The sequence below is a fragment of the Tupaia chinensis genome, unplaced genomic scaffold (genome assembly GCF_000334495.1).
Source record: "Tupaia chinensis unplaced genomic scaffold, TupChi_1.0 Scaffold000104_1, whole genome shotgun sequence".
NCBI classification, from domain to species: Eukaryota; Metazoa; Chordata; class Mammalia; order Scandentia; family Tupaiidae; genus Tupaia; species Tupaia belangeri.
In genome coordinates, this window is record NW_006159568.1 from 1,264,077 (window position 1) to 1,278,805 (window position 14,729).

The 14,729-nt window shown below is 41.4% G+C and overlaps 1 protein-coding gene across 1 annotated transcript in view; it reads right to left on the minus strand.

Annotated features, from left to right (window-relative positions):
* Positions 1-14,729, minus strand: part of TDRD7 (tudor domain containing 7) — a 67,371-nt gene that overhangs the window by 22,725 nt on the left and 29,917 nt on the right. Inside the window, exons 8-11 of the mRNA XM_006143718.3 lie at positions 8,011-8,122; positions 4,970-5,172; positions 3,081-3,215; positions 1,026-1,112 (exon numbers count right to left, since the gene is read on the minus strand). Coding sequence (XP_006143780.1) covers positions 1,026-1,112; positions 3,081-3,215; positions 4,970-5,172; positions 8,011-8,122 — 537 coding nt within the window. The remainder of the gene's footprint in view (positions 1-1,025; positions 1,113-3,080; positions 3,216-4,969; positions 5,173-8,010; positions 8,123-14,729) is intronic.

Sequence of the window (14,729 nt, forward strand, 5' to 3'; positions counted from 1 at the left end):
AAAATAGGTGAGCCAGAGCTGCTGACCAACACAGATGAATCTCACAAACAGAATGAATGAAAAGCTGTGTTTCAGAAGAGTCAATACATTTTCCTTTACATACTTCTTTGTTTTGTTTTGTTTTTCAGGTTATTTTGCCACAGGGCCATTGCACTTACCAGAGAGGAGAGAGACAGAGATAAAGTGAGAAATCATGCCCCCCAAATGGGAAGGCCAGTCCAAAATCCCTTCTACATTCCCCTCTCAGGATTTTGGACATGCATGCACATGTGCCTGGCGTGATATGCAAGCCATCGGGGTCTAGGACTTGAATTGCGGCCAGCCATTTGAGAGTCTAGCACCTTAACCACCATGCCACCTGCTGGCTCCTTTATATAATTTTTTAAAGCTTTTATTCATTTATATCCATTTACTTTTTTAAAGAAATTATTTTATTTGACTTTTTCTTTCTCTCTCTCTCTCCCCTTCCTTCCTCCCTTCCTTCCTTCCTTCCCTCTCTCTCTCTCTCTCTCTCTCTTTCTTTTTAATTTGACCAGAGAGGGGCAGAGTGTGAGAGAGAGAGATTGAGAGATTGAGAGAGAGAGAGAGAGAGAGAGAGAGAGAGAGAGAGAGAAAGTAAACTACCATGTGCGGGACTTGAACTATGGTTGTCCATGTGGGAGTCCAGCACCATTAACTATCATGCCATTTGCTGGCCCCTAGTCATTACTTTTTACTTTACATAATCTATATACATATTCATTTATCCATCTCTACAATCTATAAATTGAAAGTATTACAGTAAAATATATGCATATAGAAATAAATACAGTAAAGTCTGAAGAATCAACTGGAATGAGAAATGTCAAATTTAGCTGGTGGCACCCTTAAAGGCATTTAAAAGAGAGCTTCGGCCATACTGGTATTGTTTTATTTCATAAACTGGTAATGCCTCCATGGGTGCTTAGTCCATTTTTGAAAATGCTATTTGTATATTTGAAATATTTCATAAAAAGTTTTTTAAAAAGTCAAGTGATTGCTTTTACCTCGACGCGTAACCATTTTCCTTTGCAATGGAAGAGGCAGATCTTCCCACAGAAGGGTAGGGAAACGAAGTACTCGGAGGTCATGTGCTACAAAACAGAAATGCATAAGGTTCTTATGACACTTAGCGGAGAGCATTTTATACAACACCAGAGAAACAGACCGCTGTGGCACCGGCAGACTGTTCACCCACATGCAATCAGATTTCTTGTGAGCCCTTTTGCTCCAAGGAATGTGCTGCAGTGGATGCAGCAACTACGTAGGACCTTCTGCTCGTTATGCATGTTTCTGAGGTCAGCAATCTACTCCTCCCCACACGTACACGGCTCATAAATCGACAGTGGTACGAGGCTAAAAGTGTTAGTGTGGCGGTCGACATCCTTCGCTTAGGCTCTGGCTCCGTCAATAGCTACACACGAAGAGGGCACCATGATGACCCCGACAAAAGCAGGAGAGCAGAATGGGTGAGAAGTGAGGAGGCTGGCTGGCTGGCTGCCCATAGAGACTCTTCACCTTATACATTCAGATTCAAAGAAAATAATATTTTAATTCCAAAAGAAAAGAAATGTATGAACACCAATCAGTGTCAGCAGATCACAGAAACAGGCCTCTTCATCTTCCTTTCCCCAGCTTGAGGCTGGGGAGCTGTCCAGCATCTTTTTCTGTTCAAGTTGAGTGTTTCTGCCCTCTCCAAAGTTACTGTCTCCAGACAGCGCTACCAGAGCTCTAGCAAATTGTATCGAGAGCGCTTTTCACCCTATAGGTCATAAGGACATCCATGCAAATGAGTCTCTTAGACCAGCTTTTCCCAGTGTGTCAGATTTCGCTTAGACAAAACAGCGAGTCAAATTTAAGTAATGACCTTGAGATACAAAAATGACATACGTAACACAGAAAGAGGTAAAGCTATAGATCTAATGCCTCAATTCTAGACTTTAATCAGAATACAGGTGCATCTAATTTGGCAATTATTTGGGAACAACATGTCCTATGTGAGACACTAGTTCAGGTACTGAAAGGGATGTAGACAATTGGTAAGGCACAACCTCTGGCCTCAAGAAGTCTGAACTCCAGTATACACCCAAGTAGCTAAGTCATGAGGCTGAACAGGAGTGCTCTGAGGTCCCCAGTGTACTTTGTAGGCTAGGGGGAAGGGTTCATGGGGGCGAGGGGGCGTCAGGGTTTAGTCCCTTGGAAACCATAGTATATTCTGGATGATACTAAAATATCCTCCCAAAGATAAGAAAACTACTTTAGAAACTCAAACCCCCCACGAAACCTGATTTAAAAAAATACTAGACGAAATGAAAGGGTAAGAAGCTTATTAATACAGTTTTTTTAAAAGATTTTATGACTTTCTTTTTTTTAACAATTATTTTATTTAACTTTATTTATTATTATTATCATTATTATTTTCCAGTTTGATCAGAGAGAGACAGAGAGAGAGAGAGGAAGTGAGAAAGCAAACCACCAGGTCCGAGACTTGAACCGTGGTCGGCCATGTGGGAGTCCAGCGCCTTTAACCACCATGCCACTTGCTGGCCCCTACAGTTTTAAACTATAGAACCATACTGACCAGGTAGCAGGTTCTCAGGGAACATAAGAGCTAGGAGAATGATGCCTGAGAATGAAGATGAGGCAAAATTAAGATAGAGTTTTCTTCTTTTCCTAAATTCCGATTTCTCCTCTGTCTGAAGCAGAAGAGCCAGCTGGCTCTAGTGCAGAGTCACAGGAAACTGCACGCAGGATCAACTACACGTTATAAATAGCAAATCCACCAATTGCTGAGCACTTAGTAGTCGCCAGGCACTGGGCTGAGCAATATGGCGACTAGTTCTCATGAGAACCCTGTGGGTACATACTACTATACTCACTTTACAACACAGACACTGTGTTCTATTTTTCTTTTAAAGCTCTGCAGTCTGGGGCTCTTACCTACTATTCTATAGATTCTAATGTGAACTGTGAAAAACTCATTCCCGCCTGTCCGATTTACTGAACCACTCTATTAGGCAACTCCAGGGCGCGCTTTAGAGGCGGAAGATGTTCGGCCATACCTTACAGTGGAAGTAGTCCTCTATCTTATGTAGGAGATCGTTGAGCTTGCTCAGACCCTTACAAGGCACCTGGCAGTAGAGGGTTCCATCAGAGCAAATATTAGTCACTTTGACATTTGTATACATGGCGTCAACCTGGAGTGAAGGACACACCAAATATGTTTGAGAACAGAAAGTCATTCTTACCTACCTACCTAGGTAGGAATCTACCTAAATATCCCATTGTAAGACTTTGCATTTTAAAATCTAGGTTAGAGGATAGACAAGATAATGTAAAAATCAAGACTTAATTGTAAAAAATTAATTTGGATCCTTCTTTTTTCCAAAAGGAGTATCACTTGTTCAAGCACAAAATAGACATTTTGCATACATTATCATATTCCACTTTTGGAAAGGCTAAGAATATCTTTAACTTTGCTTTATTTTCTCCCCATTTATCTACAGGAAAGGTTTGCTATATAAATCATGTTTTGCAATATTAACAGAAGTAAAAATAGAAAACTCTCACAAAATTAATTCCATTATCTACCTACTTTCTACACTCTGCTCACAGGCCACGTGAATTCTAGTGATTTTTAAAAACTGTAATTAAAGTAAAGGTTTAATTTTAGCCCTTTTTTTTTGCGAAGTCATAAAGACAATTCAATTTTTCTATTTAACACAAAATTTTCCCAGTATTTTTATGAAGTCTTTAAAATGATCGTTTTTAGTGTTTCGTCCTATTCTTAAAGTTTGTTTTCTCTAAGAGTGCGAGAAGCAGACACAGAGACAGAGAGAGCACTGCCAACAGGGTCCAGACGCCATACTCTACTCCCAGCCTCAGCCACGGTTCAGTATGTGCCTGTGTACTCAGGGAGGTCTTTAGACTTGAACCAGGAACGAAACCATGTGGGACTGCCTCACAGAGTGTCATTTTAAAAATTATTTAATTTTATTTATTATTATTATTTTTTATTTTTTACTATTATTTCAATTTCTTTTTTTTCCTTACTATTTATTTAATTTTATTAATTATTATTATTCAATTTGACCAGAGACAGACAGAGAGAGAGAAGAGAGGGAGAGTGAGAAAGCAAGCCACCAGGTCTGAGACTCGAACCCTGGTCAGTCATATGGGAGTCCAGCACCTTAACCACTGCCTGCCAGCCCCATGTTACTTAGCTTGCAAAGTGAAAATTCTAACGTGTACATTTTGCACAGGTCCAGTTGACAACACTATAAGGTAATCCCTCAATAGATAAATTATTATTTTTCATTTGACCAGAGAGAGAAAGAGAGAGAGAGAAAGATAGAAAGTGAGAAAGCAGGCCTCCAGATCCAGGACTTGAACCATGGTTGGCCATGGGGGAGACCAATGCCTTAATCACCACACCACCTGCCGGCCCCCAGAGTGTCATGTTTCACCTGCATGACCCTTTGGTCCCTCATCCTATTCGTCAGAGCGAATATTTTTATCATTTATTTGAAGATTTCTTTCTTGGGGCTCCTCATCCTATTTGTTAGAGTGGATATTTTATAATTTATTTGAAGATGTCTTTCTTTGGGTGCATTTATGTTTTTATAACGTTAAAAAATGTTATAAAGCTAATAATAAATATTTTGATGGATCTAATTTTCCCTTCTTTTGTGTTATTTTCCCTTATTATCTTTGCAAAATAACTTCACATGAAATTAATATATGCATGTTGTAGAAACTGGAAAATAAAAAATCAGACCAAGTTCTAAAAAATAATGACTAACATTGTGGCCTTTCTCCCTTCCGGCTCCCTCCCTCCTTTTTTCATTTATTAAATATTTTCTGCCTCTATCACTCGGTAGCCTCTAACCGACAGCATTCTTCCCCGACGATTTTCTTGTGTGACGGCTGACAACAGTGATCACGGTAGTACCTGCAGGCGAACCTCCAACGCCTTGTCACAGATGGCCTTCAAGCAGGTGGCGTTGATATTGATGTCGTCTTCCCCAGAGGTATCATACAGAACAACAAGCGGGACATCAGTCTTGGCGAGTATTTCCACTGCAAAGATCTTCCCACAAGTTAAGGACTCAACCACCTTCACTAAATCAGGATCGTCACTTAGAACTTCCAGTCCTGAAAAATAGCCAACATTTTCATTACTACTCAATTAGCAAAATAATTTCCAGATGAAAAGACTGCATCTGTTCTGATCACTTATTAAAATGATGACTCTACCCATGAATTAACTTTTAAAAAGAAGCTTTGTTTTCTCATCTTCTTTACTTTATCTGCCCTTAGGTTTTAGAAAACACATTTAATGTGAATGATACTCTAATGCAGGCACTCTTAAAGCAAGAAGAAAAAATAGTCAACCAGAATTTCTACCTTAGGCAAAACAGCCTTTGTGTTTTATACAAAGACATATTTAAAACAACAAGCCAATATGCATAAGACACCATTAACCGTGTGTTTCAGTCATACATTCATAACGTTCTTCCTAAAATTCCACCTTTGACTTTTTAGAAATATTCCTAATTTAATATATAAACAATTATTTTTTTCTTACAAAACCCCCCAGTTTTTGTTAATTGAGACAACCACTTCTGTTTCTTTCTTTTTTTTTAGTATACCATTACGATCTGGAAGATATCCAATAAACCTTCTAATTTACCAAAATAAAATCAGTGTTCAACACAACATGGATATTAGGTAACTTTTGTTGTAGTCCAATTACTCTACTTAAACTCTGAAAACTGTAATTCCATACATCATATATATGACAATTCTAAGTCAATCTATTTTTTCAGAGGTTTTTGCCTTAGGGCATGTGTGCTCACCAGATATACAGAGACGATGAGAGGGAAAGTGAGAAATCATCCCCCAGGGGGATGGCCATGCTGCAATCGCTGCTTCTCCATTTTCCTCCTAGATTCTTGGGCACATATGTGTATGTGCCCGGTGTGAATATCAAGCCATCAGGTACGAGATTGGAACCACAGCCAGTCATGTGGGAGTCAGCTACATAACAGCTACACCATCTACTGGCCCCCTAAGTTAATCTATTAAACTGATGAGAACTAACTCCTTATTTTCACCAATGGTACTATTTCTATATTTTCCCCCCTTTACATACACAAATCAAAATTTGCAGATCTGGGCTGGCCCCATCACCTGGTGGATAAGGGAGCTGACGGTAGTTGGAATCTTAGCCTCGGAGTCTTGAAAAAACACAGTGTTTGTGTATGTGTTTACCCCAGATCCTGACAGGATGGCGAAAAGGCGAAGGGACTGTGGTACAAGCCCCACGGAGGGTTGCTCCCCCTTCTGGTGAATACCTGTGCCCTCTGGCAACTCAAAAACAAAAACAGACTCCCCCTGAGAGCTCTGCTTCTCTTGTTCTGTTCTTCACACATATCGCTTTGTGGCTTTTCTCAAACCTTTCATTTTCAGCATCTTGACTCTTGTCTAATTTCCTTGTAGGGTCTTTTCAAAATCAACTCCCACAGGTTTATAACAGGCATTTATTTGTTTATTCATTAAATCTGACTTATTCCATGAGAGTAAGTGACAGACACACAGAAAAAGGAGAGAGCGAGTACCCCAATAAGACTCCACACTGCAATCCCTCCTGCTGCCTTCCCAGCCTGCCAGGATCAGGGGTGGGCAGACCCGGTGTGTTCAGGTCCCCTGGGAAACCGAACCTGCAATCTTCCCTATCGATTCAGCATCGTGGAGCAGTGTAACACCACTGTGCCACCAAGCCGAGCCCTCTAACGGGCTTTTAAGATGATGAGGGCATTCTCACAGTCAAACGCAGCTCCTGTGATGTAAGGATTCATTCTGGATGGGAAGGAGGCATTTCTTCCGAGGACTTATTTCCATGAAAGAGTTACAGTCATTTTCTGAATGCAGTCCAAGCTCTCCTGGCACATGCCTGTCGATGCCTTTCCTTATCACTAATGTGGTCCGGAGTATGAACTTTACCCCTACAACATCACTCTCATGCCCACACATTCCTCGAGGCTTCCCTGAGGAGGGAAGGAAAGAATGACATACAGACCAGGACCTGTAGCCAAACTCATGTTTGGGCACACAAGTTTGTGTAAGCATCAGCACAGTCCATCCCGGAGGGAAGGGGGCTGAGTCACCTTGTAATACATTCAACGACGGGACTGAAACTGATCAGATCCCACGATACAGGGCCTCTATTAGTTATGAACAGGACAGTCAGAAAAAAGTGCCCTTTGACGTATTCAATAAACATTCTTCTTAAAAAATTACAATACATTGGGACCAGCAGTTAGCATAATGGCTATGTCGCTGGACTCCCATGTAGTTGACCGCAGTTCAAGTCCCGGACCCAGTGGCTTAAAACTCACGCTGGGCACATGTGTGTGCGTGCCCAAGATCCCGAGAAGAGAATGGAGGAGAAGGGATTGTGGCATGGCCATCCCCCCTGGGTGGTGATTTCTTGCTTCCTGTCTGTCTCTCTCTGTCTGGCGAGCGCACGTGCCCTTTAGCAAAAACCTCTACAAAAAAATAAAAATTACAATATATTGGGACCAGTAGGTGCTGTGGTGGTTAGGGCGCTGGACACTCCCACATGGCTGACCGTGGTTCAGGTCTCAGACCTGGTGACTTGTTTTCTCACTTTCTCTTTCTCTTTCTGTGTCTCTTTGATCAAACTAAAAGTAAATGAGTGAATAAATAAAATTAAATAATTTTTAAAAATTTACAATATATTACATACAATAGTACCTTTACATATAACAAAATGTAATAAAACCTTGTAACATTTTGGTGATCACATATTTCAAAGTGCACATTAAACATGAATTTATTTAAACATTTTAATAAATAACATATTGTAACACCTTGTGATATCTAGAATATTTTAAGAGTTAACTACCCAAAGGTATGGTCATAATAATCTACCAATATGGAGAGAGTTTTTTAAAATGTTCCTCTTACCTGCTAGCCTACACTTTGTAGCTTGGAATGAGAGGGAACAGAACTTCGAGTTCAACTTGTATGCTTTGCTCTTTTCAATGTTTTCACTAAAACCATAGTCAACATAGCATACCTAATGACACAAAACAAAACAATGTTTTAGTCTCCCAGTTCTTTATCCTCACTTAGAAAAAAAATCATTTGATACTTTAATTGGCTCCTTTATACTCTGTAGTCAGCCTGTTAAGTGGCAATACAGCTGCCTGGAAAATGCAAAGGGAGGGACCCCTGACTAACCCCAGAAGAGAAAGACTAGGACCAGGGTTATTGCTCCAGGCCACGCTCCACTCCCTCACCCTCGGTCCACAAGAAGAACAAGGTAGGACTACTCCGCTCTGATGCCTTGCCCAGTAGCAGGCCTGTCTGATTCTGCCAACCCCACTGCCTCTCCTCGCCTCCCTTAACAACGTGTCTACATCACCTTATTCTTCCTTAAGTTACACACTTCCACCTTCTCCTTGGGCAGCAGTATTTGTTTCTAGAGAGGGCATCCCTTTTGTACTCATCAGATTCTAAATCCCCAAAGCCACATTTCTGATGGCCTGTTCTCGACCACTGTGTACCTAGGGGCTGAGATGCCTTCTGTTGATGACAACAGTGATGTCAATGGTTTAACAACATACGGCGACAACTCTTTTTTAAATTTTGCCAGAAGACACAAGCACTTGCTGGAGTGAGACAGAGAAAGAGAGAAACAGAGAGAGAGAGAGAAAGAAACAGAGAGAGAGAGAAAGAAACAGAGGGGGGGGCAGGTATTCCCCATGGGGAGAAGTTTCGCTGCAATCTCTTTTCCTCCATCTCTCCCTCTTTTTGAAATTTTGGGCACACATGTACATGGTCCTCGCATGTTTCTCAAGCCACTAGGTCCAGACTTGAATCACGCAGATGGCCATGTGGGATCTAACCACCTTAACCACCACATCACAGGCTGGCCCAAACAATGTGTAATTTTACACTAAACAAAAAAAAAAAAAAGAAGAAAAGAAAAAAGAAAAAGAAAAAGAAAAAAGAAGAGAAGAGAAAAGAAAAAGAAAAAAGAAGAGAAGAGAAAAGAAAAAGAAAGATACTTGATTTTCTTAAGGAGTGTGGAGCTAGCGTAAGCCTCCCACAATTTGCAAATTTGTGTTGGTAGAAACCTGCAGGTCCCTTCCTCACCATTAGCAAAGAACATTAAGAGCCTGGATATTGTTTTTAGAATAATTATAGACCCTTCAGTTGAAAAAGACTATACAGGGACCAGCAGTTGGCATAATGGCTATGTCGCTGGACCCCCATGTAGTCGACCGCAGTTTGAGTTCTGGACCCAGTGGCTTAAACTCACAGCAGGTGCGTGTGCATGAGTGCCCAAGATCCCGAGAGGAGAATGGAGGAGAAGGGATTACAGCATGGCCACCCCACCAGGGGGTGATTTCTCATTTTGTCTCTCTGTCTCTCTCTGTCTTTCTGTTGAGCGCATGCGCCCTATAACAAAAACCTCTCAAGAAGAAAAAAAAAAGAAAGAAAGAAAGAAAGAAAAAGAAAAAGACTATATAAAAACTAAGCCTTTTTATTATAAACATTAAGCTGCGGTTCAAAATGACAGCTAAGCATCTTAAGGAAAGTGCTAAAAATCTATTTGCTTCTCTAATTAAAGCAGCTGATGGTTATTTAGAAAGCAGAGCCCAACAACAAAAACCAGGGCTGAGGCTTGGCTGAGAAATAGTAAGTAACACAGAGACAAGTCCTTTTCACCTTCTGCAGGAAAATGAAGTCCACAGGCCAGCTTCTAGGTTATGGTACTAAATAAAAACCCTCCCCAGCAGAGACCGAGGAAGACAGGAGAGGGGAGAGACCGCTAACATCTTCATGGATCGCTTGATAAGTGGGTCTATGGCATCTGTCTAGCCCATGTTGGAAAGATCCTCTTAAGAGCCTGCAGCCAATTCAGCACTGTGATAGGCCAGATTGATAGCAGAGTCCCCGTGTCAGGTAGGTGGCCTTTTAAGTGCAGAGATTTATTTCTCTGATCCTAAATTAGCACCGGTTTTTCTTCTTCACTGGCGTCAGGAGTCCAACAGCTCTCATCTTTTAGTTACCACCACCTTCGATCTGGGCACATCTCTCCCCAGAGCCCCAGTGGAGATGTGTCTGACAATAGGACACAGTGTGTGAGGTCACAGCACCTGGGAAATTCAGGGTATACTCTTACCTAACAACTGATAAGAGAAAAACTGCCCCCAAATCGCCGAAGGGTTTCTGAGATGTCTGTAGCTTGTATCTCTTCTTTCTTGTGTTTCATCACGACACCATGTATTGAAACGGCAGCTGCAGTTTACAAAGCTTAGTCCACAGACTGCCCATAACGTCTCACCACACCCAGTCCTGTGTCCTTTGCTCTGTGAGGGCCGAGGAGTTTCTCTAACGGTCAGGATCAGCACCAGCAGGCTCCCGACTGCGGCACAAGGCCCCGTCCGTTCCTGGTTCTCTGGCACCATCAAGTGGCCACAGGCTTCATGACACCACCTAGTAACACCCAGCTGACAGCCCTGGGCGCCCTGTCTGGGTCAGGCTAAATGGGCATCAGCCTCAGGGAGTGAACTCATGCTCCTGTCTCTCCTACTCACCAGCAACCGGACAGCAAGGAGGAAACTGGTGCCTGCTGCCAGGCAAAGTTTGGTTCAAGAAATGGAGTTTCTCCAAAGAAAAGCAGCTGTCTGTCAGCTTCATGGGGATAGGGGAAGGTGGTCAGGACAGGACTGCTACAACTATTGCTGTCTGAAGAACTCACTACTGGACAAGATAATGAGCTACTTTTTTTTTTTTTTAATTATTGCCAGAGGACATGTGCACTCACCCAGAGAGAGAACACCCCAAATGCAGTGTGGTCATACCACAATTCCTTCTCCATTTCTCTGTATTGTCAGTATTTTAGGCATGTGTGCACATGCAAATAGTAAGTTTTTCAAGCTGCGGAACCAGGATTCACACTGCAGCTGGCCACGTGGAATCAATTCCCTTAACCACTGGACTCCTGGCTCTTTTGTTGTTCTTTTATACAGGCTCTCAGAAAGTTGCCCAGGCTGGCCTTTAACTTGTGATGCTCCTGCCTAAGCCGAGGAGCTGGGAATACAGGCTCATGCGACCACACCTGCCTCTGAGCTGCCTTTTTTTTAAACAATCAAGTCCCCAAACTCTCAGCAGCAATGACAGACCTGGTTGCTCCCTCCTTTACGAGACAGATTCTTTTTCTGGCTTCCATGACACCACCCTGTTGGTCTTCTTTGGGCACCAATATAGTCGTCTTTGCTTTTCTTATGCCCCCTATCTAAATGGTAGAGTGTTTCAGGGCCCCTTCTTTTCTCTTTTTTTTCCCTTCATGATCTCATCTAGTCCCATGACATAAATTAGCACCTATATACTGAGACCACCAAGCTAATATATCTCTAGCCCTAATGTCTCCCTGAGCGCCATATTCATTTGTGTGAAATCTAAAAACTATTTTCAGAATTAACAGGTTCCACAAAGTTCTTGATTCTCCCCCACGGTGGTTCTGCTCCCTGACATCTCAATTTCAACAGACAACACCACGAGCCACTCAACTGCTAATGCCCCAAGCCAGGAGCCATCTTGAATTTCTCTTTCGTGTATTCCCCATACTCAGTGAATCTGTGCCCCGTCAGTTCCACGTAAAAATAGACCCTGTATCTGCCCCATGACCCCTGCCTCTGCTACTGCGCTCTAATCCGGGTCCCAGGGTGGCTGGTACTGCAAAGCTAACCAACAAGTCTCACTCTCCTTCCGTGTTCTCCTAGGACCAGTCTGCACGACAGCACCAGAACAATTTGTGAAGCAAATAAGTGAAATAAACCATATCACCTTGCCTATCCCTTCCTTCAGAGTCCATTTTCTATCATAACGTCTTGGTTATTTTGTTCATGGAACTGATATTCTTGTGTCTATTTACTGTAGATGTGCTTATTTGTCTTTTCTCACTAGAATATAAGCTTCTTGAGAATAAGAACTTGTCTGTCTTGTCTCTTCCCTAGGACAGTGAAAAAAGTCAGTAGAAAGTGTATCAGGCAAATAGTAACATGATGACAGTATGTGATTCCGTAGGTAAGAAAACAGAGAAGTTAAATAACTTTCCCAAAGCTACATAGTTAAAAACAGCAGAGCTGAGTGGAAGTAAGAAGGGAAGAAAGGCCCAAATGGCTGTGCTACAGACTTGGACCAGGAGGTATCCTCGTGGAACATCCACATTATTTATTGTAAACACTGTGACATTATTAATGTATCACTAGGATTTATGTTTGAGTCTTCTCTTCAAAGGAATTCCCTGGTACAAGGACAAGGCTGTCCATTTTCTCCATTCCTTTTCAGTATGGTGCTGGAAGTCCTAGCCAATGCAATCAGAAAACATAAAGCCAATGCAATCAGAATAACATAAAAAGTATTCAAAAAAAAAGGGAAAGAAGAGTTGAAATTATCTCTATTTGCAGATGACATGATTATATACAGAGAAGATCCAAGGGCATCACCAAATAACTCCTGGAAGTAATAAATGAATACAGTAAAGTAGCAGGATACAAAATCAACATGCAGAAATCAATAGCATTTCTATTTACTAACAACAAGCAGATTGAGGTAGAACTGAAGAAAGTAATCCCATTTATCATAGCCACGAAAAAGTGTAAGATAACTAGGGCTAAATATTACCGAAGAAGTCAAAGACCTTCACAAGGAAAACCATAAAAATCTAAAAAAAGAAACTGAAAATGACACAAAAAAGTGGAAGGACATCCCATGTTCCTGGGTTGGAAGAATTAATATAATTGAAATGGCAATTCTACCCAAATTAATCTACATATTTAATGCAATTCCAATCAAATTACCAGGGACATTCTTCACAGATTTAGAAAAGACAATCAAAGAATTTGCCTGGGATCATAAAAGACCCTGTATTGCCAAAGAAATCCTGTGCAGGAAGAGTGCGGTAGGAGGTATCTCACTCCCTAACCCCAAAATATATTACAAAGCAGTGATAATCAAAACAGCACGCTATTTTGAAATAGAACAGACATGTGGACAAATGGAATAGAGACCCCAGAAATAAACCCCAAAACATACAAGACAACTGATTTTTGACAAAGGGCACCAGTCAATCCAGTGGAAAAAGGAAAACCTCTTTAACAAATAGTGCTGGAAAAACTAGGTATCCACCTGCAGAAAAATGAACCTGGACCCTTATCTCTCACCATTAACAAAAATCAACTCAAAGTGGATCAAAGATCTAAACCTAGTATCTCAAACTATAAAATTACTGGTGGAAAATATCGGGGAAACTCTAGAAGACATTGGGACAGACAAAAACTTCTTAAATAAGGTTCCCCAAAGCATAGGCAATAATCCCCAAAATAGATAAACGGGATTACATCAGATTAAGATGTTTCTGCACAGCCAAAGACACTAATTCGTGTGAACTGACAATCCTCAGAATGGGAGAATATTTTTGTAAACCATGCCTCAGATAAGGGACTGATAACTAGAATACAAACTCAAGCGGCTTACCTGAAAAGAAAAATAATCAACCTAATTAAAAGATGAAAGAATAAGCTGAACAAACAACTCTCTAAGGAAGATATATGAACTGCCAAAAGGCATATGAAAAAATGCTTGACATCGCTCATCATAAGGGAGATGCAGATCAAAACCACAATGAGATACTACCTAACCCCTTTCGGAATGGTGGAGATTAAAAAACCAATAAATGAGGGACCAGCAGATAGTGTAATGGCTACATCACTGGGCTCCCATGTAGTCGACCACAGTTCGAGTCCCAGGCCTGGTGGCTTAAACTCATGCCAGGTGCATGTGCGTGTGTGCCCAAGATCCTGAGAGGAGAATGGAGGAGAAAGGATTGCTGCATGGCCATGCCCCCAGGGGGTGACTTCTTGTTTTCTGTCTCTCTGTTTCTCTCTGTCTTTCTGGTGAGTGCACACGCCCTATAGCAAAAATCTCCCCCCCCCCCCCCCAAAAAAAAAAAAACAATAAATGATAAGTGCTGGCAGGGCTGTGATGAAAAGGGAACTCTCCTTCACTGTTGGTGGGAATATAAACTGGTCCAGCCACTGCGGAGAACAATATGGAGATTCCTCAAAGACCTGCAAATAGAACTATCATATGATCCAGCAATTCCACTCCTGGGTAAACATCCAAAGAACAAGAGAATGCTGTCGAAGAAGTGATTGCACATCTATGTTTACTGCAGTATTATTCATGATTGCTAAGACATGGAACCAACCTAAATGTCCACAAACAGATGAATGGATTGAAAAATGTGGCACATATACTCTATGGAATACAACTCAGCCATGGAAAAACAAAACAAAACAAAACCAAGATCCTGACATTTGATAGAAAGTGGATGAATATGGAAATTTTACTACTGAGTGAAGCAAGCCAGGCTATGAGAGACATTGCATGTCTCTACTTAATATATTGATACTGTCGGCACTCTATGTAGAAACTGAAAGATTAAGAGAATACAGAAGCATAGAAAATGGTTATAGATACTGGAGACAGTATGGGAAGATGGTGGGAGAAGGGGGAGAGTGTAAGGAAAGGAATCAAGGAGAAAAATATAGATGCAAGGTATTTATGGGGCACAGAAATGGATTGTTGTCTTTTGATGATAATGCATA